Source organism: Lactuca virosa, chromosome 8, assembly GCF_052849685.1.
Source record: "Lactuca virosa cultivar CGN04683 chromosome 8, Lactuca_virosa_CGN04683_v6, whole genome shotgun sequence".
Classification (NCBI taxonomy): Eukaryota; Viridiplantae; Streptophyta; class Magnoliopsida; order Asterales; family Asteraceae; genus Lactuca; species Lactuca virosa.
This window is the reverse complement of record NC_136433.1, coordinates 175,519,304-175,544,751: the sequence shown is the minus strand read 5'-3', so window position 1 is coordinate 175,544,751 and position 25,448 is coordinate 175,519,304. Positions and strand designations below refer to the sequence as shown.

General features: G+C 34.4%; 1 protein-coding gene and 1 long non-coding RNA gene across 2 annotated transcripts; both read right to left on the bottom strand.

Moving 5' to 3' along the window:
• Positions 1-16,920: 16,920 nt before the first annotated feature.
• LOC145131078 (uncharacterized) lies at positions 16,921-18,123 on the bottom strand. Its single transcript, XM_079065815.1, has 3 exons — positions 17,980-18,123; positions 17,217-17,880; positions 16,921-17,147 (listed from the first exon to the last, which is right to left on the bottom strand). Exons 1-3 carry the CDS (start codon positions 18,121-18,123, stop codon positions 16,921-16,923), a joined length of 1,035 nt encoding a protein of 344 aa, XP_078921941.1.
• A 2,220-nt stretch (positions 18,124-20,343) lies between these two features.
• Positions 20,344-21,027, bottom strand: LOC145129183 (uncharacterized). Its single transcript, XR_013717355.1, has 3 exons — positions 20,881-21,027; positions 20,549-20,638; positions 20,344-20,466 (listed from the first exon to the last, which is right to left on the bottom strand). It is a non-coding gene; the product is annotated as an uncharacterized LOC145129183 (long non-coding RNA).
• Between the last annotated feature and the right edge of the window lie 4,421 nt (positions 21,028-25,448).

Sequence of the window (25,448 nt, the reverse complement as noted above, 5' to 3'; positions counted from 1 at the left end):
CCTCGACCCATTTCTACTAGAAGGTAATTCACCTCGATAACTGGAAGTAGCTGCAAAAACTCCGACTCCGGATATCACCCGACTCAAGCCCATATACATAGAAGATTTCCTTTAATTCCCTTTTCATACTCATACCCCTTAAGGGTCAACTTTTGTCAAAGTCCAAGTCCAAGTCAACATTCTGGTCAAATTCAACCTTCTGGGTTGACTCAACTCGCCGAGTTGGTCCATCAACTCGCCGAGTTCGATAAATTATAAACCTTGTAATCGCGACCCAACTCGTCGAGTTTCTCCTATCACAGAATCGAGACTTTCCAACCCCACTCGTCGAGTCTTTCCTTTTCCAGAATCGGGGTACTTCGACCCATCTCGTCGAGTTCCTCTCTGAACTCGTCGAGTTCTTCAGTTTGTTAAGATTTCTTAATGGATTAAGTCACAAATCTTCAGATCTAAGCTCCATACTTCATAAACAGTCTGGAAACGTCCTTAGAAGGGTAAAGTTGTACCCCTCCTTAAGATATATAGCTCAAACCCTAACTCTAAAAGGTCTAGATCTTGATCCAAAAGCCATTCATACACCAAGATAGGGTGTACAAACAGAGATCTGGACCTTAGAGACTAGATGAACATGTAAAGTCTCTGACTTTCTCTCCATGCATGGCCTTTTGGAGCTTAAAAGGCCAAAATGATAACCTAATGCATGCATTGGGGTTCAATGGCCATAAAGTTTGCACCTTTATGCCATGAAAGCCCTTCAAAGTCCTAGATCTGGAAGTATACTCACTTGGGACGTCCATTTCCAAAGGATCATGCTTCTTGGACCAAAAACTCAATAAAGTGATAATAAGGAGATCTAAGAATTCACTAAGCAAGTTTGAGACTTGCTTACCAGAAAATGATGAGAATGAAGTGGTGTCTCTGGATCTACTAGCTTTTTCTTGAATCCTCAAGCTTCTTATTCTTTCACAAGCTTCAAACACACAAAACTCTCTCAAGTATGGCTCACAAACTCACACAAAGCATTAGGGTTTCGAGATTTAGGGTTTGGCATTTGGAGGCTGTAAATGAGGCTAGCATTTGGAGGTTAAAGTGTTTAAATAGCGTGCAAAACCCTGAAAATCAGGGTTTCATTCTGCCAGTCCTACTCGTCGAGTTGAGGCTCTCAACTCGTCGAGTAGACATCCCATCCCGCGTCCAATTTCCATCTCTACTCGACGAGTTTGGGGCCTCCAACTCGTCGAGTTTCTAAACAAAAGTGAATAAATTATAACTTTAAATACATACAAGGAACCGGACGTTACAGTTGTGCACTGCAGCGCTACGTGTTGCGTACCTAAGGTACGCTTTACGTACTACAATAAGTCTCCGCGTCCATTTTAATGAGTTACGCCATGCATAACTCCAACTTAAGCCCTGCATAAGGACCAAAATTTCAACATTTTAAACTTTGAGCCATAAATGAAAATATCTGGAAAACGAGTGTTACAAAACAACTTCTTGACAGCAACCTGAGATCCTCAGTCAGCCTTCATCGTCAACTCACCAGTCGGCTTTTCCAATCATCTTCCATACATCCCCCTTGGAATTCGTTCCCCCGGTATCAAATGATCAAGCCACATACATCGGTGAAGCATTTAGCTTTATGTCTCTCCAAGAGCCTAATGATTCTACTTGGTTCATGGAAACATATTCCACATCTCACTTAGCCTCAGACTCATGTATTCTCAACTCCTTTAGCAATAAGAGCTATATTAATTATGTCTTGGTTGACAATGGTTCGTCTATTCCTATTACTCACACTGGTTGCACCTTCATTCTTTCTAAACGTTGTCCTCTTCACTTTACAAAGTGTTCTTGTTACATCCGACATTATAAAAAACCTTGTCTCTATTTGTAAAATTACTAAAGATAACAAAGTCTCTACTGGATTTGTTGAGTTTGGTTTTCTATGAAAGACTTTCTGACTAAATAGATGCTCATCCGATCTGATAGCACCGATGATCTCTACCCTGCATTTACGAAGTCACCTGATTTTGTTGCCCTCCTATCCAGCAACCTCGCTATGTGGCACCCTTTGCTAGTTTTTGTTGGATTAATGTCTAAGTCCATAACTATAATTGGTAAGACTTGACCCGACCCGGCATGGTCCATTTGGGTTGCATGGCATCATGCATTTGGATAGACTATAATGAGAAAATAACACTTAAGGTTGGTTAATATATTATAAGTTATAATATATTAATAAGGTTATTTAATTATTATTGATCAAGAATTAATTTGGAATTAATTAAGCGATCAAAAGGAGACTAATTAAATATATGGGTTGATTGTGTAAATCATTCATTCTTATATATGTGGGCTTGTGATCCAAGATTCCTTATGTTGGACTTGTCCTCAAGTTATATGAAAAGTCACATTTAAGTTTCATAAAACTCATAAAAAGTTGGCAATGGTTACAAAAATGAAGAGTCTTGTCCTCATTAATTGGTTTTATGACTCCATAACTTGTCCTCAAGTTATGGAGGTTCAAGAGTCACTTCATTAAATGATAAAATGTGTAACCTTAATTAGTTCCATAAGTTACAAAAATAAAGAAAAGTTACATTCTTTTATTAGTTTAAAGTCTTCCATAACTTGTCCTCAAGTTATGGAACTTGAAGAGTTTTTTTTTAATTAAAACTACTTTAAACACATAAGTTATGGAATTAATTAGTTTTGAATATTTTCAAAACTTGCCCTCAATTTTTGGAATTTGTAAAGTTTTCCCCATGAATACTTTAATTCCAAGTTAGCCCTTAGAATTTTAAAAGTTAAAATTCAACCCTTATACTTTATAGTATTATAAGTTAATAATAAATATATGTATAAGAGCAAGTCAGTCTTACCGTTAGTAGGCCTCATTCACGAAGCCGGTCTATAAGGGGGGGGGGTATAAGGTTACTGCCTATAAAATGGCAGTTTAATGGGTGTCCACTCTCACCCACCGCTTCCTTGACTGGTGGAGGGTCGTTAGCCGAACGGGTAGGACAAGGACTATAATTCTCCCTTCATTAAAAGTATTAATGATAAATACTAAGTAACTAAACACTTATAAATTCCCAATCTTAGTTACTTAGGAAAATGTGAAAAAGGTGCTAATCCATGAAATTACACTTTGCACTTTGTTTAAACTGTTAGTGGAGCGTGTGTGGTTAACCGACACACTAACCTGGATTTAACAAAGTAGGCAAAGGGTAACTTAATATTTATCATAGTATCGGTGGAGCTCGTGTGGTTAACCGGCACATCGATTGAGGGGTAAATATTAAGGGTACCAAGTATATTTGCATGGTTACTTCACACCTTGTTTTGTGATCCTCGGCATCCCAGTCACAAAACCTGAAGGGCACACTCGAGATTGAAACATGCCATTGAAAAGTTCAATGAATCTCAAAAGATCTAGGAGTTTCAAATCCAATTAAAAACCTAATTACATTATTTCGTTTTTCATGGTGGAAATTGGTAAATCGTCATTTACCTACCTTCAACTATTTTATAACTCGGATTACGGCATCCCTCTTCCAGTTATAAATAGGTTGTTGGATCCTAGCCTTAATATTTCATATTGGGTGTTATATTAAGGACTTAAATCAACTTTACGTGAATTTCTCCCATTGTTGATGTCTGGTTTAGACAACAATGATCTTCCCAAACAAAGCTTTCCTAATGAATATGACTTCCCGAGTTTGGCTCATGGAAGTCATACTTCTCTTCCTCCACCTCCTCCAATTATTCTCCCTAACCCACAAGTTCAAGGTCACTCAAGCCCTAATGGCAAGCAAGGTCTATGTGTGATCACATCTTAGAGATGAAGTCACATATTGACAAGCCGGGAGAGTTGAGTGTCAAAGTCTTGAGAAAGTTGGATGTTCAATCACTTTCTAAGTCACATAGTGAGTTCCTTTGGGACTACTATGAAACAGACTATGACATAAACCTTAATGATCATATCTATTTGCTTGGTGCTGCTGAATCAGCAATGATTTGGAACGATAGTAAAGCAAATTTGATTAGAAGATCAACTTCCTAAAAACTTTATGGACAGTGACAATGGTGACACTGGAAATCCAGAAAAAACATTCTCTTCCCAATGGAAAGGGATTGGCCATAGTCAACCCGGTTGACCAAATGGTAAAGAGAAAGGCTAAGTCTGAGATAGTCCCATTACCAAAGGGTCCATATGTTTATTTTGCCAAAGGAATGGGCGTTGATTGCAAAGCTGCCAAATTTACCTAAGGATGTTAAAGTCAATAAGTTTGACTCTACATCAGGTAGAGCCCATTATCTAACTCTGTTAAGTTCTATTCTGAGATCCTCATTACATGATGTGACTGGGTCACATGTTGATGTTTTAAGAATCAAAGAATAGAGAGAAATCTTAAAGGAAGTATATGTTGATTCTGATCGCGAAGGTGGATTTCGATCGCATCAAAATTTTGAGCAAGGAATAGATAACAACAATTTTTCATGTGGATTGTAAGGATAAGTTTTTCCGCAAAGTTTTAAAATAAAAGAAAATTGTTTAATTTTATTTATTTGAAGTATCCTTACAATGGCATTTGTGGAAAATTGTTGCTTATATGATTCCACTGACAGCAATATTGGAAAATGGATTTGATTCTTTCATTTGTGGTAGTGTCTAAATTTACCAAATCAGGAAAGTTCCTCATCGCCCAAGTTTCAATTGGACCGAAACTTGGAATCATGCAAGTTAAATAGTATGATGAATGAGAACTTTCAAGCATTGGAAAATCAAGACTAATTACTTGTTCACATGGATGTGTGAGTCAAGTGAAGGACTAAAGGGATCGAGTACACATTCTTGTGCACTGGTCATGTCCACCACAAAAGATCGATAAGACTATTCGTCATAATTTACTATAGCTCAGTAAATATGGTTATACTTACAAGCTTAAGTGTAATTCTGAGACATTGGAAAAGGTTCCAATGTATGGCAGAGCGAATAAGAAGAATCAAATTAGGCAGAAAGATAAAAGTTTTCTCAAATCTGAAAAGATGGGAGAGTACTTTAGTATCATGTTTTGTGATCATATTAATGATTTAAGAACCACATCATAATTGGTCTTCTAAGGACATCTTAGTGCATTCTTATGACTAAGAAGAGGAGTCATGAATTGTTGAAATGGTTAAATCAAGAAGATGAGTCATACTTCGTTTCAAAACAAGTCTTAGAGTCATACTCCAAGACTATAAGTTGAGTGGCATATCTTAAAGAAAGGTTTATAACACTTGTCAAATGTAAGAGTAAAAGTGTCATACTCTTGTACATTTGAAGTTGGTAAGTTGTGATGTTTTGGATTAAACAAAGACCAAATAAGGCCAATTGTGTGAAGTGTTTGTCTTGATAAAGAATCCGCACTATCTTTTGAATATTTGGCAAGATAGTCTTATATGTCAAGAGGACAGTGGGAGTCTTAAAGATCCTAAAAAGAATTTCAAGAACTAATCAAGAATAAAACCTGAGGTTCTTCACTAGCACACGACTTGAGGTTTATAACCTATCATGTTGACATATTCTGTGCCCATTCCAGTTAAAGTTGGCTTTGCATAGGAGTTCTGAAAGTTCTCAATTGGTTGCATAACAACTTGGAAGCAATGGCAGGCCCTGTACTGCCAGGTGGCAAGAAGTTAAGATTGCATAAGTTCAGTCCATATGAGTTTGGATTTGTCATTATCCTTGTCTTGTGACTATGGTTTTGACGATTCACATGGATAAGAACACATACACCATAAAATCTAAGGGTCATAAGGTTTCTCTCCGATTCATGAAAATGATGGTGAGGAAACACTTCCACCAAGTAGATTTGAAGCAGATGGCAAAAGGTCTAAACAATTGAGACTATGATTACGGCATCCCTTTTCATAGTTCTGAAATTGTTTAGACACACATGCATGCTATCTAAGGAAAGGTGTATGATTTTGATAAAGTTTTATCAAAGCATCTCGTATCAGAAATCTGAACTTTGGTAAGGAAGTCAATAAAGTATTGATTTCTAGAAGTCCAGCTGATTTCTGAGTACATGTCAAAGCTAGTGGGAGCATAAGTGTTATGCTAATAATCATCATGTTAGTGGGAGCATGATAATTATTGTTAGTGTTGCAAGTTAGCAATGTTAATTATAGAAAACAAAAGTTTCAATTCGTGTGGCTGCAGGGATTGAAAAAGTTGTTTTGCTATAATTAAGGGAGAGGATATACTTCATTTCAGTTCTAAAGGCTTAGATTGAGACCTTAATCATCTTTAGTCAAGAATATATATATGAATTTCATGTTGGATTGGTTCAACTTAAGGAAATTCTATATATTACGTTCTCAAAATTCGATTATGATTACGGCATCCCTCTTCATAGTCAAATTTTGAAAACATGGCAAATAAAAATATTGTAGCAAAAGACTGGTCTAGAATCATGTCTTTATGTGAGACATCATGAATCGTGTACCATTTGCTTTGGGTACAGGATCGATTGCATGTGCTATAATATTTGTCATTTCTAAATTTTTCCAAATGCCCAGAGGCATTAAGAAGGGAAAAGGTCTAGAATTGGATATGACTAAAATGATTAACCAATTGTCGAGTACAATCTGAGGTTTACCAAAGATTGGTTGCTCAGGGACAGTTGGAAGTATAGTGCTAATTTTGGAAGGACCATATTGACATATTTTGAAAAGAGGCATCTCTTATTCAGAAGTGATAGTCAAAATGAGAATATGGAGTTGTCTCCATAGGTGGAAGTTATCTGTGTAAGATTAGAAAACTTAATGCAAGAAGCATATCCAAAGCAATGTACTTTGAATATGAGACTTAGTTTCCATGGAGTTGATCTTCATTGGAATACCTTATAATGACTGTTGACAAGTCTTTGTGACTTTGTACATATTCATTACAGGAGGGTCAGTGCATATAAGTTTAAAATCTAAACAGATTTCGATAAATGATAGGAATTTGAAATTCTCACATTTTTGGATAAGGATTTGGGAGTGTGAAATTAGAATCATTGAAATTATGTTCAATTGGTTTATTTCACAAAGTAAGGATCATAGACAAACATAGAGTGCATACTTGGTGTATGGCAAAGCTATTGTTTAAGAAAAACATAGTGTACATGCTTGGAGCATGGGACAACTAGTGTTTTTAATTCAAGTATAAAGTTGATAAAACCGAAACAATGAATAATGAGTAATCAGTATGGTGATAAATAAAAGTGTTTATTTATATTCATAGGGGTTGATAGCATATTTGATTCATTTATTCTTGTGTTTCACTTTGCATGTTTTGACTTCCAGAATAACTAAGTCGCTCTTCCTGAATGATTAAGTTATTCAAACCATCCACAGTCGGTCATATGTTGGAAGTAGATATGAGTCAAGACTGTCATGGGTTGGTTTGTAGAGGTCCAAGTTGGTGGACAAAGTGGTGCTACAACACTCATGAGTGCTCATAAGTTCTGAGTATTGGATTCAACCCGCGCTCATTTGAATCACTTCATGGATTTTATCACGAGTGATCATGAGACGATAATATCTTATATTCTTCAAACCTAGAGATATGAGTTGTTACTATGAGTTGGTTATACATTGATTGCACGAAAACGCATTCGTAACTCGATGTTATAAAACGTGCCTTTGTGTATGATTCAACAAGTAGTAGAACAAGCCATATGAGTCGAAGTTTATCCATTCCTTTTACCTTCGGGATAAAAGCGATATCTGTGGGCCCCTCGATGATTTAAAGATGATACATGTGAGTGCTTGGCCAAGCCAGGACTGATTTGATTTGTTCAATCAGTCAGTCATCATAAATCGAAAATCGGGAAACAACAAATGGACAGAGAGAATGATGATAATCCATGTCTCAGTCCATATGATATCTAGAATGGAGGAATATATGATCCCTTATCTAATGGACAAGTCATTAACAAAGGTCAGAGTTCATCGACAAGGTCAGAGTTCGACAGAAGCTTTTGAGAGCTACAATTGCTGATCGGTTCCTGAAGTCATACGCAATAATAGTTTTAGACTTATCCAAGTGGGAGACTGTTGGATTAATGTCTAAGTCCATAACTATAATTGGTAAGACTTGACCCGACCCGGCATGGTCCATTTGGGTTGCATGGCATCATGCATTTGGGTAGACTATAATGAGAGAAATAACACTTAAGGTTGGTTAATATATTATAAGTTCTAATATATTAATAAGGTTATTTAATTAGTATTGATCAAGAATTAATTTGGAATTAATTAAGCGATCAAAAGGAGACTAATTAAATATATGGGTTGATTGTGTAAATCATTCATTCTTATATATGTGGGCTTGTGATCCAAGATTCCTTATGTTGGACTAAGTCCATGGGGTGACCCATGGATACTCCATGGAGGTTAAAATCCATAGAGCATAAGGAATGGGGAAAGTTATGAGTTACATGGTGTAACCCTAATAGCCACCATAGAAAAGAATCTCATGGCTCAAGAAATCGTGCACTAATGTGTGAATATGAGGGCTAGACGATTTCAAGGAGTGTTCCATTTCTCTCAAGTCATTCCATGTGCATTTGGTGTTGTGTGAACCATTTGAGGTGTCACACTTGGGGCACTAGGCACTCAAGCTTCATGGAGACAAGCTACATCAAACAAAGGTATGTATTCTATCCATTTGATTACCCAAGTATCAAGTATTGTATGCTAGATAGGGTAATACCTTGGAAAGTTCATAATTGCATGTATAATAGAGAAAACATAGATCCAAGGTATTTAGGGTTGCATGTACACTTAGGAGTGTTAGAATGCGCAAAACCCATCAGTTTTATCATGGTATAAGAGTTTTAGGTTAAAACCCTACAGCTGACCCAACTCGCAGCCACCACCCTCCACCTCCAACGACCTTCTCTAATAGTCCGTCAGAGGTGCCTTCTCTGTCCAATTTCCCCCTTTTTCAATCTCATATCCTCTTTCTCCTCCTAAAGAAAACATCTCTCACATAAACAATTGTTATAGCCTCTGATGCCTTCTCCGACGTCTTTTAGCGCCGACTTCGTCGAACATTAGTTCTTTCCCGCCGCTGCACCTAGTTCTTTTAAAGCCGCTACCATTGGTAATCTATTACTCCCTAATGACTTACGTTGGACAATAGGGTGAGCAGCTGGACATGGTACCCGCTTTTAGAACAATAACTGCATTAAAACCATAACTGCATCTAATTCTTCTTAAGCGGTTCCGGTTCTTAAAATTATGGACCCGCCTTAAGCAGCTCCGGTTCCGATTTTTTATTTTTTCGGAATTGCTTAAAACGTATTCACATGTTAAGTCTTCGTAACATATAAAAAGTTACTAATTGATTATAGAGGAAATTTGGATATTTAATATCCCCTTTAAATTTGAATATTGAATCACACAACTTTTAAATGGTTTCTTTGTTACCAAATTCAAATCATTGTTTTTTTCATCTCCTCTTTTTATAAGTTTGAAAAACGTGTATATGTATATTCTTTGTTCGTAAATTAAATTACCTAATACTCTTGCGTATCTCTGTTCATAAAATAAATTTTCAATCATCGTGTTTATAATATTTAATAGTATGTTTATTAGTTTATCTACCTTTCCATGAGGGAATTATAAAAAATCAAAAACCAACCGGGTACCCGGTACCGGAACCGGTCCGGCGGTTCCGAGACGGGTTCCAAAATCTGAAGAACACCCAAAGGCAATTACCTATATATGTGTTGTGGATTTATTGCTAAACACCTAAAGGCAAGAAGATACTCCATCGTCCGCCTGCCAAAGTTAAGTGATTCAAATTCTCATTATAAGGCTAAACTTTAGTATTTGGAGGATATTCTTGAGGACCAACTCAACATATGATACCAAATGGAAGCAAACTTAGATTCATAAAAAATGTTTGACAAAGTCAAGTGATTCAAATGCTCATTATAAGGCTAAACTTTAGTATTTGGAGAATATTCTTGAGGACCAACTCAACATATGATACTAAATGGAAGCAAACTTAGATTCATAAAAAAATATTTGACTAACCATTAAATCCTTAAACTATCTTTTAATAAAAAAATATTAGATTCGTAAAAAAAATCTATGTTGTTATCAAAATTGTGCTCTATTTAGAATGATATTGCCGTACCTTATTTTTATTAGTTGACTATTATGCACATCTTATAAATTTAAGTTTAAAACAAGAGAAAATGACAAAAATAGCCAATTATCCTAATCACTTTGCGGAAAATAGCAAAAAAAAATCGAAATTGCAAAAATGGCCATAAAAATCGCAGATGGGAATGGTCCATCTGCGATTTGCACATTCCATCTGCGAATGTACAAGTGGCTAAAGCACAAGTGTGCTTTAGCCACTTGTACATTCACAGGAGGATTAATTTTTTTAATTTTTTTTTCTATATATATAGGGCATTTTCAGGCTTAAATCGCAGATGGACACAGTCCATCTGCGATTTTCTCAGTATTCCATCTGCGATTTTACATATTTTTTTTTAATTCGACTATGAAATCAATTGGTTTGACTACGAAATAATGTTACTATATATAAACTTTTGTAGAAAATTATCAGTTTAGTTGTTATTTGTTTAGGAAATTTCTCTAAAATCTCTCTAAAAAATGATTGAATATTTGGTTTGTCTTGTAACCGGTGGGAGATGACAAGTTATTGAAACAAATCTGGAATACGTATGTCCACATGGAGGTATTTCTGAATTCGCTTGGATATTTTCTGAGTATATTAGTTATAGTGATTTTGTATCTTTGGTGAGAAGCAAAATTGGTTTGTTAGACAAATATAGAATTAGTCTTCGTTTCCATCATTCTGAATTGAATTGTTATATATCTATAGTTGAAGACATGAATGTTAGAATGTTGATAAATGTAATCAAATGTAGTGGATGAAGGGCTGTCAAAGTGTTTGTGGTGGTTGATGAAGGAGATGAGGTTAATGAGGCTGGTCACAGTGGAAATCAGCCGGTTGGTAATTTATGCAGCTATAAAGGGAGCAAAGATCTGATAGGTACTTTCAATACTCCTGGTGTACCTCAGTTTCACAGTGTTGCTGAAAATGTTAATGTTAGGTATTCACCTATTAACTATCTGGATCCTGAGAATTACAAGTATGTTAGTGATGATGATGTTGGTACATATCTTAATGATGTGGGTGGTCGTTGTGATGATGTTGCCGAACAAGAAGTTAAAGTTATGAATAGGCGTGTAGTAGATAAAAGTAAAAAGAAAAAAAATTCGAGTCAAAAAAATGAAAAAAAGCATGTTTACGGGGATTATGTTGATGTTGCTGATGTACGTTTAGATATAACCGACTTACAAAGCAATTCAGACAGAGATGAGTTGGGTGATGAAGTTAAAGCTAAGTTTCCCGATAACCTTTTTTACGGTATGCCCCCTGTACCAGCATGCCCAGTTGATATTAATGAAGATATCCCAACACAGATGGTAGACATGAATCTTCAAAAGATTGAATGTGTGGGTATATTTAAGAACAAAGAACTTTTAAAGCGGTGTATTGGTAAAAAAATGTCTTCGAGAAGGTTTTCAGGCGAGGACAAGTAGATCCACCAAATCAAGGTATGAGGCTGTGTGTGTTTCGAAAAATTGTTCTTGGTTACTAAGAGCAAAAGCAATTAAAAATTATGATTGACTTTTCCAAGTGAATAAATTTGTTGATGTACGCACATGTTCTTCAACAATTTTGCAACCTAATCATCGACAAGCAAACAAATATGTTTTGGGTGAATATCTTGCTGATGTTTTGGCTGAAGATTATAGTAGAGTTTATCGGGGAAAAGATATTATTAATGATATGAATGCTCAATTGAATATCAATATCTCATACCATCAGGCATGGCGTGCGAAGCAATATGCATTGTTGTTGTTAAGGGGTACGAAAGAGGATTCTTTTACTAAACTTCCGGCTTATTGTCACAATTTGGTCAAACATAATCCGGGTACGGTGACATATTAAAACAGATGGTGATGATCGCTTTGAGTTTTTGTACGTCGCACTTGGTTGCTCGGTTAGTATTATAAAATTTTATTAATTTTTTCGTTTTTATTTTGGTGTATTTGAATAGATATACAATGTATTGTAGGTACGCGCTTTTGTTAAATTTTGTAAACCGACCCTAGTAGTAGATGGAGCCCACCTAAAGGGCGAGTTCAAAGGTACCATGTTACTTGCAGTTACTAAGGACGGACAAAACCAAATATTACCGGTTGCATATGGTATATGCAAAAATGAGTGTACCGATTCTTGGACATGGTTTTTTCAAAAACTACGTGATTGCATAAGAAATATGCAGGAGCTTACAATTATATCTGATAGGTCTCCATCTATAGCAACATCCGTTGCCAACATTTTTCCTCACGCTCATCACGGAATATGTGGTGTCCATTTGTATTTCAACATAGTATCTAGATTCGGGAAGAGTAACACAGTTAAAGGAATTTTTTGGGAGGCTTGTAGGGCGTACACAGTTGATGCTTTTGACGCTGCCATGGATGTTATGAAAAAGACAAAAGAACCAGTATGGGAGTACTTAAAAAGTATAAATCCAGAGACTTGGTCAAGGGCATATTTTAAAGGGAACCGATACAATCTTATGTCGTCCAACAGTGCGGAGTCTATAAATGCATTATCTAGACACGCACGTAAGGTGCCGATACTTATGTTGATCGATTTTTTTTCGTGCAACAATGCAACAGTGGTGGTTTCAAAAACGTAACTTTGCAGGTATTAAGTTAATTTTTAATATTAATTTTTTATTAATTTAATTTTATTGATCTTAACTTCTTCATATTGCCTGTTTTTTTAGCGGAAGCAACAACAATACTTACCCCTTGGGCCGATGATATTGTAAAAGAAAACAAAAAAACTTTTAGCAAGTGGGATGTTCGCATGATCTCAAATACGAAATGCGAGGTCAAAAAGGGGGCACAAAACGTGATTGTTGATTTCCAACATATGACATGTACATGTAGGCATTGGCAACTTGATGGGATACCTTGTGGTCATGTCATAAGATGTTTAACAGTGAACAATTACCAAGACTGCTCGAGGTATGCATTAAATGCTTACTTTACCGAAACACTGAGGAAAACGTATGAGGAATCAATAAACCCTTTGCCAAAGCCATCCGAATGGGATATCCCCGATGATTTGATGATTGTTAAGCCACCTATAATGGATAAACGTCAGCCAGGTAGGCCAAGAAACACAGACCGCATTCCATCCCAAGGCGAGAGTCCAATTAGAAAAGAGTGTTCTACATGTGGTCAAGTAGGACACACGAGAAACAATTGTACTGGAAGGGCGTCCGGTAGTGGAGCACGTCGCACAATTTCTACTGCAGAAATGGCATTTAATATTGGTGGTTCAGCGAGTTGCTCACAAACCTATGACGCTGATTTTGATATAAAACAACCTTGAAATGAAGAGTTGTTAACTTATTATGTATTGTAATTTTTTTATTAAATCTTACAAGACTTTGCTATGCTTTCATATTTTAGTTTAGTTTGTAGATTATAACAATTAATGAAGCTTTTATATTATAAAATTTAGTTTCAGATTATAACAATTACAAGATGTTATTTAAAAAAAACAACAACAACCAATCCTTTTGCAACCAAAGGTGTATCATGATAATATTACAACAATTTTGTAACTAATTATTAAACTCAGGGAACTGCAATGGGTACTTCTCTTTCTCCATTGTTATATAGTCATCCCTAATTCTCATTTTGTCTTCCAAACGATCCTTTTGCACCATAATGTGTATCAACTGCTCGTCCTTCTCAGCAAGCCATTTTTCAGTCGTTTTGGTTGCCTTCTTAGTCTTTTTTATCCATTCTTCATGCTCTTTGATTTTGTTTTTATTGAGGTCTATCCATTCTTGAGCTTGTTTGCATTCCGATGCAATATCATTACCACGTTGAGTGAGAAGTCGGGATGACTCTTTGTCCTCTTCTTGTTGTTCTTCAGCCTTCTTCAATTCTTCAAAATTTTCATCTGACATATATGGCCCGGCTGAAGAGGGTGTAAAAAAAGGGTCGACTGAATCACAGTAGTAACAATCTACTTCGTTGCATGAGCAAACTTCGAATTTGTGTGAGGAACTCATAATAAAGTCGACATTATAATAAACTGGTGTTATAAGTGGTATTTATACATACTAGTCTAAATGCTACCATTTCGTAGTCAGAGTTCTAATTCATAGTCCAATTTTGAAATGACTAGACATTAATGACAAGTCACTGTAGTAACCTGCAAATCGTAGTCAAACTCTGAAGGGACAAGACATAAATGACTGTTCGACATGATAATTCACTGCAGTAACCTGCAAATCGTAGTCAAACTCTTAAGTGACAAGACATAAATGACTGTTTGACATGATAAGTCACTGCAGAAACCTGCAAATCGTAGTCCAAATGCAACCATTTCGTAGTCAAAGTTGTAATGCATAGTCCTGTATTTATTAATATAAAAAGATGTTTAAGATCTAAAAACCAAACACCCAAATCACCTAAACGAAACGAACTCCCATATTTAGAAATGTCGTCGAATGCAGCAAGTTCTTCGAATGAAATACCTGGTTCCAATTATGAAAGGCCATGGACGACAAACGAGGTGTTGGTTCTTACACGATGCTGGCTAAGTGTTAAGGATGGTGTATCGTTACTTGCTCCCCCGCATTGCCTAGTAGGTGATGAATGGACTCGCATAACAGCTTTGTTCAACCATGAGATGGGAGAAGGACAACAACGAGAACAATCAGATGTTGTTACTAAATGGATGGATGTAAAGGAAGAAGTGACATGGTTCAATCGAGCGTGTAATTATGTGAAAAGTACCAAACTTCGTTGTCGGGACGAAGAAGAGTTCTTGGAAGTTGTTATAGATTTTTACATCTGTGAGCGTGACGGCAGAGACTTCGAATATGAGGAAGTTTGGAAGGTTGTTAAAACTAGTCAGTATTTCATGTAGACCGCTCTAATTTCCGTTAATAATAACCCATTGACTTGTTTTTTATTTTAATGCTTCGTTTGTAGTATTTCGTTGTTTTTCATGTAATTGTTGTAATGTTTGTAATGGTTCATGGAATTGTTGTTAGTAATGTATTCTAATGTATTGTGAAAACTAATGCAATGGGCATTTATTAATTAAAATTAAACATAGGAGATGCATCCAATACATACGTAATACATGAAAATAACCTAGTACTCACCTAATAAACTTAAATAGATTTTAAACAAACGGGATATATTTCAAAATATTCCAAGGGGCTTTAAACTGAAATTCCAACCCGTCACTTAATGACTTGTATTCCTCCTTAGCAGCTTCCAAGATGACCTCCTCAGTAGCATTTAAATGGGTGTCGTCAATTTTGGTATAAAGATCGTTGAATAATAGAACTTCGGTTTTCATTTCATACCATCTTGCTAAGATGTCTAGTTCGTCACGATCGTTTCTTGTAGTCATTCGGTTTTCAGCGTTGAAAATATTGGTTAAACGATTCCAAAACATTGGATCGTTCAACTTGCTGGTCTCGTACACATGAATATAAGCACGTGTAAGAACCAAGAACTCGTCATTGCTCCATGGTATAGAACTCATTTTGATTGAAACAAAGAGAGCAAAATCTCAAAAATAATATATGAACAACTGTAACATCGTTTAGTAAACTATTTATTTAACTTAATGTCAATTTATAGTAGTTTATACACAATATCGCAGTCCAATCTTCTAATATGTCTGCAATTCATAGTCAAACGTAACTGACGAACGCAGTGTACTAAGTGAGAACACAACATATCACTGTTCGAGTTGACAAGTCATTCCGTCGAATGACAACACAATACACTGCTATTTGAGTTGACAAGCCATTGCACCTGGAAAATAAGGAGTCGCTATAAATAGTTGTTAATATCCATTTTAATTGTATCGTATTACTTCTCCCCTTGCAATTATGGACTCACCTGTACCACATATATGGAGGAACGAAGAGGAGGTCGCTTTGGTTCAAGCTTGGATTGTAACTGTAGAGGAGGATTTTCCACCGGGTCCCCCACAAGTTCGCGCTGGATCATTTTGGTCTCGTGTCTGTCATTTGTTTCACCATTTAATGGGGCGTACTCAATATCGAAGAAGAAGAGATGTCAAAGCGAAGTTTCTGGATTTGAAAATAAAGGTGAAACAATTTCAACGTATTTATAACGAGTTGGATAATGAACATGCAAATACGGATGAAGACATTCTGCGACAGGTGGCTTTGGAACTATACCATTTTGAATATGATGATAGCGAGTTTACCCACACAGATGCATGGAATCTTTTAAAGAATGTCCCTCATTTTTAATATGCATGTTGGTTAAGTTAATTGTTTTTCGTTAGTTTAGTTGGTTGTTGTTGTACGTGTGTTTTGTGACTAGTTAATAAATGTCCCTTACTTTTAATGTATGTTGTTTCCTCAATCGCAATTAAAAACTAATTAACAAAACAGGTACATAAATAACTAATACATAATACGACATAAAATGCAAACGGGGTACATGAATAAATAATACATAATACGACATAAAATGCAAACGGGGTACATGAGTAAGTAATACATAATACAACATAAAATGCAAACGGGGTACATGAATAACTAATACATAATACGACATAAAATACAAACGGGGTACATGAATAACTACTTCTTTGAGGGAGGTAACATGACCACCGTTTCATTTGGTATTTCCCAGTGCACATGTGATGGTATAGAACTCACCAACTCAGATCAAAATGCAAGTAGATACACGAAAGCAGTGAACTTGTAATCAACCATTTCGTGAATGGCTTCAGACGTACGGGTTCTTAGAGATAGCGTGGCCACATGGTATATCGTTTTTTTGCCATTTCCCACAACTACATACCCTTCGTTCAAGTTGTACTTTGCTGGTGGCAAAATTGTCATCGACTTCAAATGTATCCCCATACAAACGTCTTGCCATCCAATTATAAGACTTGTTGACACGTTTTTGAACCTTACTCTCAACATAAGGGGTCAACCCACCAGACAACCTCCCTGGAAAATTTGATAATTTTAGAAAAATAATAACACAAGAAAAAAACTAAATATAACAATCTCCCTTACCCGCCACTTCAGCCCGTTCAATATACTTTGATTGTATCGACGTATTGATTAACTCAATTATCGTTGTTATAGGAAACTCACATGTGGATATAATTTGCAACATTTCAGGGACATCAATCGATTTAACATTGTAACGTACTTTTGGGAAAAATGCTCGTGTCCATTTTGAAATTGCTATATCGTCAAGCCAGAAAATTGGACTCCTAAGCAAGGTGCAGAAAGGTGGTTTCCTACATGCACTTTGCAACCTTTCCAGACACAAGTAAAAATCATGAACACTATATGCATTGCATGACTTCCAAAACAACGATTCGACTTTCGTATCGTTATGTCCGACAGACTCACGAATTTTTCGAGCTATATCTTTAGGACAATATCCATGATACGAATCCGGATAGGCACTCTGAACACCAAAGTCTATTTTATCACATAGGTTGCTTATGAAACCAACCTCTGTATCCTCACCTAAACACTCTTTTAACTTCATCATGAACCATCTCCATGATTCTTCACACTCTAAGGTTCCCAAACCAATTGCTAAGAGTAGGGGTTCATGATTTCCATCCAAAGCCACTTCAAAGTACATTGTTGTCAGATAGCTCCCAAGAATGGGTAAATAACCCACATATATCAACGATATCATGCACCAAAGGAAGGTACGAATCTGCATAAAATAACAAACATAAATTAGTGATAAGTAAAGAGTACACGAGATACATTAGCAAGAAATATTAATTAAGTCAATAAAACTAATATGTTATACCACACAACCTAAAGCCACAAAACAGAATTGAAAGCGGTTGGTATCCGTTTTCTTGATGGCTGTGAAGGTATTAGGATTTGTTCTTTGTAGATTATGCAGGAATATTGGTAGCTGAGAAAAGCTTCTTTCGGTGTAAGTACTCATTTTTACAAGCAATGAAAGTGTATTATAATCATCACACAAATACAAATTTAATTATATACAAATTGGTGTTTCTCTAAAGTTCATATTTCATAGTTCAACTTTTTAAATTCGTAGTCAAACCAGTTCATTTCATAGTCAAACATCACTGACCGACAAGACAAGACAATGTACTTGTATGCAGTTCATAGTTCAACTTTTTAAATTCGTAGTCAAACCAGTTCATTTCATAGTCAAACATCACTGACCGACAAGACAAGACAATGTACTTGTATGCAGTTCATAGTTCAACTTTTTAAATTCGTAGTCAAACCAGTTCATTTCATAGTCAAACATCACTGACCGACAAGACAAGACAATGTACTAGTATGCAGTTCATAGTTCAACTTTTTAAATTCGTAGTCAAACCAGTTCATTTCATAGTCAAAGATACTTGTTTGTAATACAATTTCTTCTATAAATGGGTGTAATGTAACTCCATTAAATTTATATGTGAAAGTAATTCATATTAGATAGACTAAAAAAGGCGAATGACATACTGTAATTGCGGAGGTGAACGTATCATTAGGATTTCGGGTACAACTAAAAACCCAGGAAGATTATTTTACGCTTGCCCATATATGGTATCATGTTCTTAACTTCATTCATATTTACACCCTAATCATTATATGGAAACAATTCTTATTGTCAATGTTTAAATTTACAGGGACCAAAATGCGGGTTTATCAGTTGGGTTGATGAAGAGAAGGACCAATCATCTATCATAATAGCTAAAATAGCTAACAGTAACAAGCTCTTTCAATCAGAAAATAAGCAGTTAAAGATAGCCTTGGTTTGTAGTTGGGTGTTGTTTTTGGCAATTATTATTTACAAGTTGTAAGCTTTTTAGTATTGTTTTGATAGTTTTTAGGTTATTGCATCAATAAATTATTGTATTTGTTGTTATGTTTAGAGCAGTGTATTTGTGACTTTAAAACAAATGGTGGTGTCGTTCTTATGTTGTAAGTATTTAAGTTATTACTAGGTCATTAAATCCAACATACAATTACATATACAAATATATAATCCAACTACATAGGACCAAGACTCGACCCCCAATAAATTTTTGCCATCCGTTGGCGAAACTCTAAAGCTGCGTTCCTTGGGTCAATAAGTTCACGTATTGGTTGGCCTGATACTAATTGTTACATAAACATACAAACAAAAACACCGCAATCTCCCAAATGGCTACTTTGTTGGGGAACATTTGTTTCGAATATGAATTGCATATTCAATGGAATCCTTGGGATGTTCCTCCGGGCCCAATAGTTAATCTTGTCTAAACAACCGGCCACCATAACTTCAAATTTGGTAAAGGTTCCATCAGAATTGAATTTTTCATAAGCCCCTCTACCGAGACTGTCATAAATATGGACTTCCATATTCGCCAATCGTAGTTCCCCAAATAACCAGTGATTAGGGGCTGAATGAATCGGAAATAGGACCTGTATAAGGATAAAAAAGAAATAAATTTTGTTTAGAAATAAGAATACAAAAACATAACGACAATAACGATAATATTTTCAAAAAATAAAATTTAGTTTACCGTATCGACATCCCACCAAGCAACCATGAAGTTGGGGTATTTAGCAATACCAGCCATAAACGCCCTCCAATCCTGCCCTTCCTCCAGAGCATGGCAAACAAAAAAATTTGGCGGCATTATTGTATGTCGGTCGCTATCAAAACGTCTCTCCATCAGTAGTCTATACCAAAGGGTGATATGCTGCACAAAATTATGATACTTTTGTTATTAACTAAAAAAGAAAATACTTTTAAAAAAATATATTAAATATTATTTTACCGTTGACTCCAACCATCCGTCGTGTGTATGCCCAAACAAGGCGCTCCAAAATTCTCTATCTAACACCAAATTAAACAAACGATGTTGCATGTCATATGAATGAAATAAATAATTTTGGATCACAACTTCACCGCCTACTACGTAAGGTTGCAGGCACAACACGGAGAAGTCGTGAGCAACAACAAATGCTGGAGGAGGAACGGGGCTTGTTGATTTCATATCAACCTTCCTTTTTGCTCTTCTTTTTTGCTTCGGTGTTGTGTGCAGCTAAAACAATATTGAAATGTTTAGATCTCTATCTTTCAAATAATTCACATAAAAAAAATTCTATTATTACGATATAAGTTTTTAAATTAAACGAATACCTCGGTGTACGGAGGGCACAAATACTTTGATGGATTTCGAGCCCTCGGTCTATCGGGTGTAACTTCTTTGCCATCAAAACCATAAGCATCATAATAATTTACATTTCCCGTAATTTGTATTTCATCTTCCTCCGACACCTAAATTAATAAGCAAAAATCTCTAATTAAAACATGTTTCAATCTACTAAATAAAAATTAAAATAAATGTAAGTATAACAACCTCTTTAGCTTCATTATCATTTACATCAAACACATCATCATCAAATTTGTTCCTACTACAACCCGCATTCTCATTCCTCTCCTCCAACTCCTACATTAAAATTAACACATTATAGTTATTAACGAAAGAAACATTAAAAATTATTTATTAAAATCGTAAATGTAATATCTATAATAACCTTGTCGTCTTCAATATCACCAAAAATATTTTCATTTGTATTATTTTTATTCATCACTTCATCTTCTACAACCTAAATTTGCAAATATAAAATATGAACACAAATATTAATATATGTTAATAAATTAAAAAAAAATATGTAGCGTGTAACTAACCCGTTCATCAAATTTTGTTTGGAATACTGCAGACTCCTCAAAACTGATGTTATTCCATAGATCTTCATTATTCACTTCTTCAACAAACACCTCTGTAGGTTCTCGGTTCGTAAACACATGTTGCTCCAGTGCATGTAGCCGTTTCAACACCTCCTCTAGGTTGGGTTTTCCACTGCGCCCACCTCTACCATGAGAGCGACCACTAGACGACATACTAGACGAAGATTCGTCTTGTCTCCTAAAATGGTCTCGTACTGGGGATGGAACTGATTTCCGTTCACCATATACATACTTTTGAAATGAAATATAATAAAAAGATGTCATCTCATCATCACTCGGTGACATTTTATTTCTTGGTGGTTGTCCCTCCTAAAAAATTGAACATATTAAAAATGCATAGAAAAGTATAATAATGAATTTTATTAATAATTAAAAAAATTTATAATCCTGTATCTTTGAAAAAATCTTGTTCACATCAACCCATTTCAATTTTTTTGTCCCACTCCATCGTTTCATCCGAGGCATGTCTCTATTTTTTCTCAATACAAATCCACAGACACGAACAGCCGGAAGCATCTCATATATCCATATCTACAATTTTTACAATTATAGTAATAAAAGTTAAAATTAAAATAACTAACATAACAATAAAACCATTTAAATATAAGTAAATTTTTATACCCTAATTGGAGCCGTAAATCCTGAGACAGTGTATTTTAAAGTTTGACGACGCTCAGGAAGTGATAAATATTTATTTATCTTGTTCCATGTATCCTCAAGGTCATCATACGTAAAATCCCATAAATAGCTACCCCAAGCGAAACTAAAACAAAAAAAAATTAGTTATAATATAATTTAACATTAATAATATAAAACTTTCAAAGTAAACAAAAAATACCTGTTCCAAACATCCAAATTCTCAGCAAAAAAAAAACCAATCTTGTGGCACGCGATAATTTATTTCTTTTCCCAAAAAACCTTCACATAAAATGTAAATCAAACATACTGTAACTGCATCGGCATCGTTAACTTCTAAAAATGGTTGATTTAAAATAAAACTTTTCAGGTCACCGATTTTCACCGAACTATTTGTATGGTTCGGAAATAGCCGCTCACGCAATAAACATCTTTTTTTACTACTAACTATTTTTTCTGACACTTTTTTTCCGATGTTTTTGGATACTCCGCAAATTTCAACCCGGTTATCAAACAAAACTCTTCCTGCCCATATACCATTTTCGTATCGCATACTCTAAAATATAACCGTTTTATTCCATCTGGAGATAAAACAGCGTCTGGCCGTATCTGATGAAGGAACATTTTGTGGAACAACAATCCGTCCCTTTGTAAACGAGGGACGTCCAACAAGTAACCAAATACTGTATCTCTAAATATATATCGTCTCACACCATCTAACACTTCAAATACTTCCCATATGTTACACCCTGATCCCTTTAAGTTTACAATAGCTTTCACATCGAAATTATTATAATTATGCTGCAAAAAACACAATAACATATTAGAAAACTAAACAACTATTTCATTTTAAAATATATTATTATTAAATGCAATAATAACATAAACAATAATAACAATGCAAATACAAATATTTAATAAATAATTTATATATGTACGCTAAAAAACAATAACAAATTATAACAATTTTTCAACTTAAACGGAACTATATAAATAATTTTCCAAGTTATACGACAAATATACAAACAATTTTTATCTTTCTAATTATATCAAATAACATTTTCTAACCATATAAACAAACAATTTTTCAACTAAAACGACAACTAAATTAACAATTTTTCAACTTATACGACAAATATACAAACAATTTTTAAGTTTCAAATTATATAAAATAACATATTCTAACCATGCTATATCAATTTATCAACTTAAACCACTAACCAAACATATTATAAACATTATTCTAACAATTTATTTAACTAATAACTTAAAAAAATAAGCATATTCTAACCATTTTACTAAATGTACAACTACCCGATGCACACTCTACGCAGTCTCTACTTGTACATTCATACAACCACTAACAAAATATCATTTAAACTTCAAGTTTAGTAATAACAAATATTAAAACTATCAAATACAACAAAATTACCCTATCACAAACAAAATAATTTCTTTTTTTTACACTAACTAATACAATAAATAATAAAATAATAAAAACATATACTAAATAAATGTTAATTAAAACATAAAAAGAGTTAAAATCTAACCATATTTTCGGGATTGTTGAAGTAATCGTCCATTTTCTTCAAAAAATCGTCAAAAGGAATCCCCGAGAGGGAGAGAGTTTTCTATATTGAAGAGTGAAAAATGAGGAAAAAAATCGTTTTATAGAATTTCAGAATGAAAATCGCAGGTGAACAATACAAATCGCAGATGGGCTTTTCCATCTGCGAATGTACAAGTACCTAAAGCACAACTGTGCTTTAGGTACTTGTACATTCGCAGATGGAATGTGCAAATCGCAGATGGACCATTCCCATCTTCGATTTTCGTGGCCATTTTTGCAATTTCGATTTTTTTTTTGGCTATTTTCCGCAAAGTGATTAGGATAATTGGCTATTTTTGTCATTTTCTCTTAAAACAATATGGGTTATCTACAGAAAAGTCCCAAACTTTTTTCAAAAGTTTCAATAAAGTCCTAAAAGTTTTTTTTTGAACAGAAAAGTCTCAATATTTTGATTTTTTGCCTAAATTTACGAAAAAGTCATTTTTTATATTTGAACAGGAAATGATAGATTATATGATTTTTTCAAAATATTGAGACTTTTTTGTTCAAAAAAAACTTTTAGGACTTTATTGAAACTTTTGAAAAAAGTTTGAGACTTTTCTGTAGATAACCCAAACAATATTTATAAAGTAAACTTTTAAAATATCATATTTACCGAAATTATTATTTTAATTAATTTTAATAAGTTTAAAACTATAAATAGCTAAATAATAATTTCTATTAAAGCAATACCATACTCGTCCTCTCTATTTTTTATGGTTGAAGCTTGAAAAATGTAGGATCAATATCTTTCTGTATTATTTATAATCAATTAATTATTTAAATAATTGAACCTAAATAAGTTATAAAATGTATTGAGTGATTAATATTTATTGTTTGATATACAATTTTTTCAAAATGTTATAGAAGAAGCCTTTTAGGAACAAAAATATTAAAACTTAGATTATTTTTAATTTGATTTTATTGTAACACTATGATATATATATATATATATATATATATATATATATATATATATATATATATATATATATATATATATATATATATATATATATATATATATATAACTTCAACTGTAAATGCTTTGAATACCTGATGACCCCAACTTTAGTATGGCAATTAGCTTTATGATATTAATTATTTATTTAATTATTTATTTATTTATTTTTTAATAAGCATGTTTGGAATTTTATTGATATCATTGATTCATCATGAATTTATATTTACAAAAACTATTGTTATAAAAATAAACACTTTAAGAAAGTTTCTCATTATGAAAATTATTTACACAAAAGGATAAATTAAATAATTTTCTTTTTTTTGCGATTTTTTAAATGTAAAAACTTTCATTTCATGACAAATATTACAATTAGGCTTACTTTTGTACAACAAATTTTAAGAAACATAAACGATTGAAGATGACAATTCTTAAATATGTGAGTGAACTTAAAATGTAGTTGCTTTCTTAAAACTTAGTGTTAAAGGTAATCATATAAATATTCTATCAAGACAAAACTGCACAAATGGTCATTGTGGTATGTCGAAAATTGCCACATTGGTCCAAAAAAGTTTGGACTGACACTAGAGGTCCAAAGTTTTCATTTTGTTGCAAGTTTGGTCCAAAATTTTTGAAATTTTTTTTAATGACAGATTTGCCCTTGTTATTTTATTTTATAATTTTATTTTATTACAAGAATTCAAAAAATAATTTAAAAAACAAAATAAAATACACCTAACCCTTTTTCTCTCTCATGTTCTTCATTTCTTCTTCAAAACCCTCATTTCCCTCAAATCCGCCATCTCCGACGACCCACAAATCTGTCATCCTCGAGACCGACGAGATCTATTGGTTTTCCAACGGCACCGATGTTCAGAAAATTTCCACTTTCTGAAGACACTGACCATCCGACGAGCATGACGGCGAACAGATATGGCGAGATATCTAGGGTTTGCAGAGGCGGCGGCGACGAAGGGGTCCAGGTTCTAACGGCGCAAGGGTTTTAGGAACGTCCCTCTCTCTCTCTCTCAGTTCATCGCCCTTAACCATCCTCTTCGTCAAGTTACAGATCTGCCGTCCTCCCTCCCAAACGACGATGTAAGAGGGTTCAATCAAAGACGAAGGATCTGGTATGTAGTGGCGGCGATGATGAAGTAGATCGGAAAACTGACGAAAACACTAGTTTGGATTTCGTTCAAAGATGAAGGAAGGCAAAAATAGGGTTTTTGTCGGTGACGAGGACTTTTAGATCGAAGTTATGATCGGTGAAGACAGATTTCAGAAGCATTCATGATGTGGTGG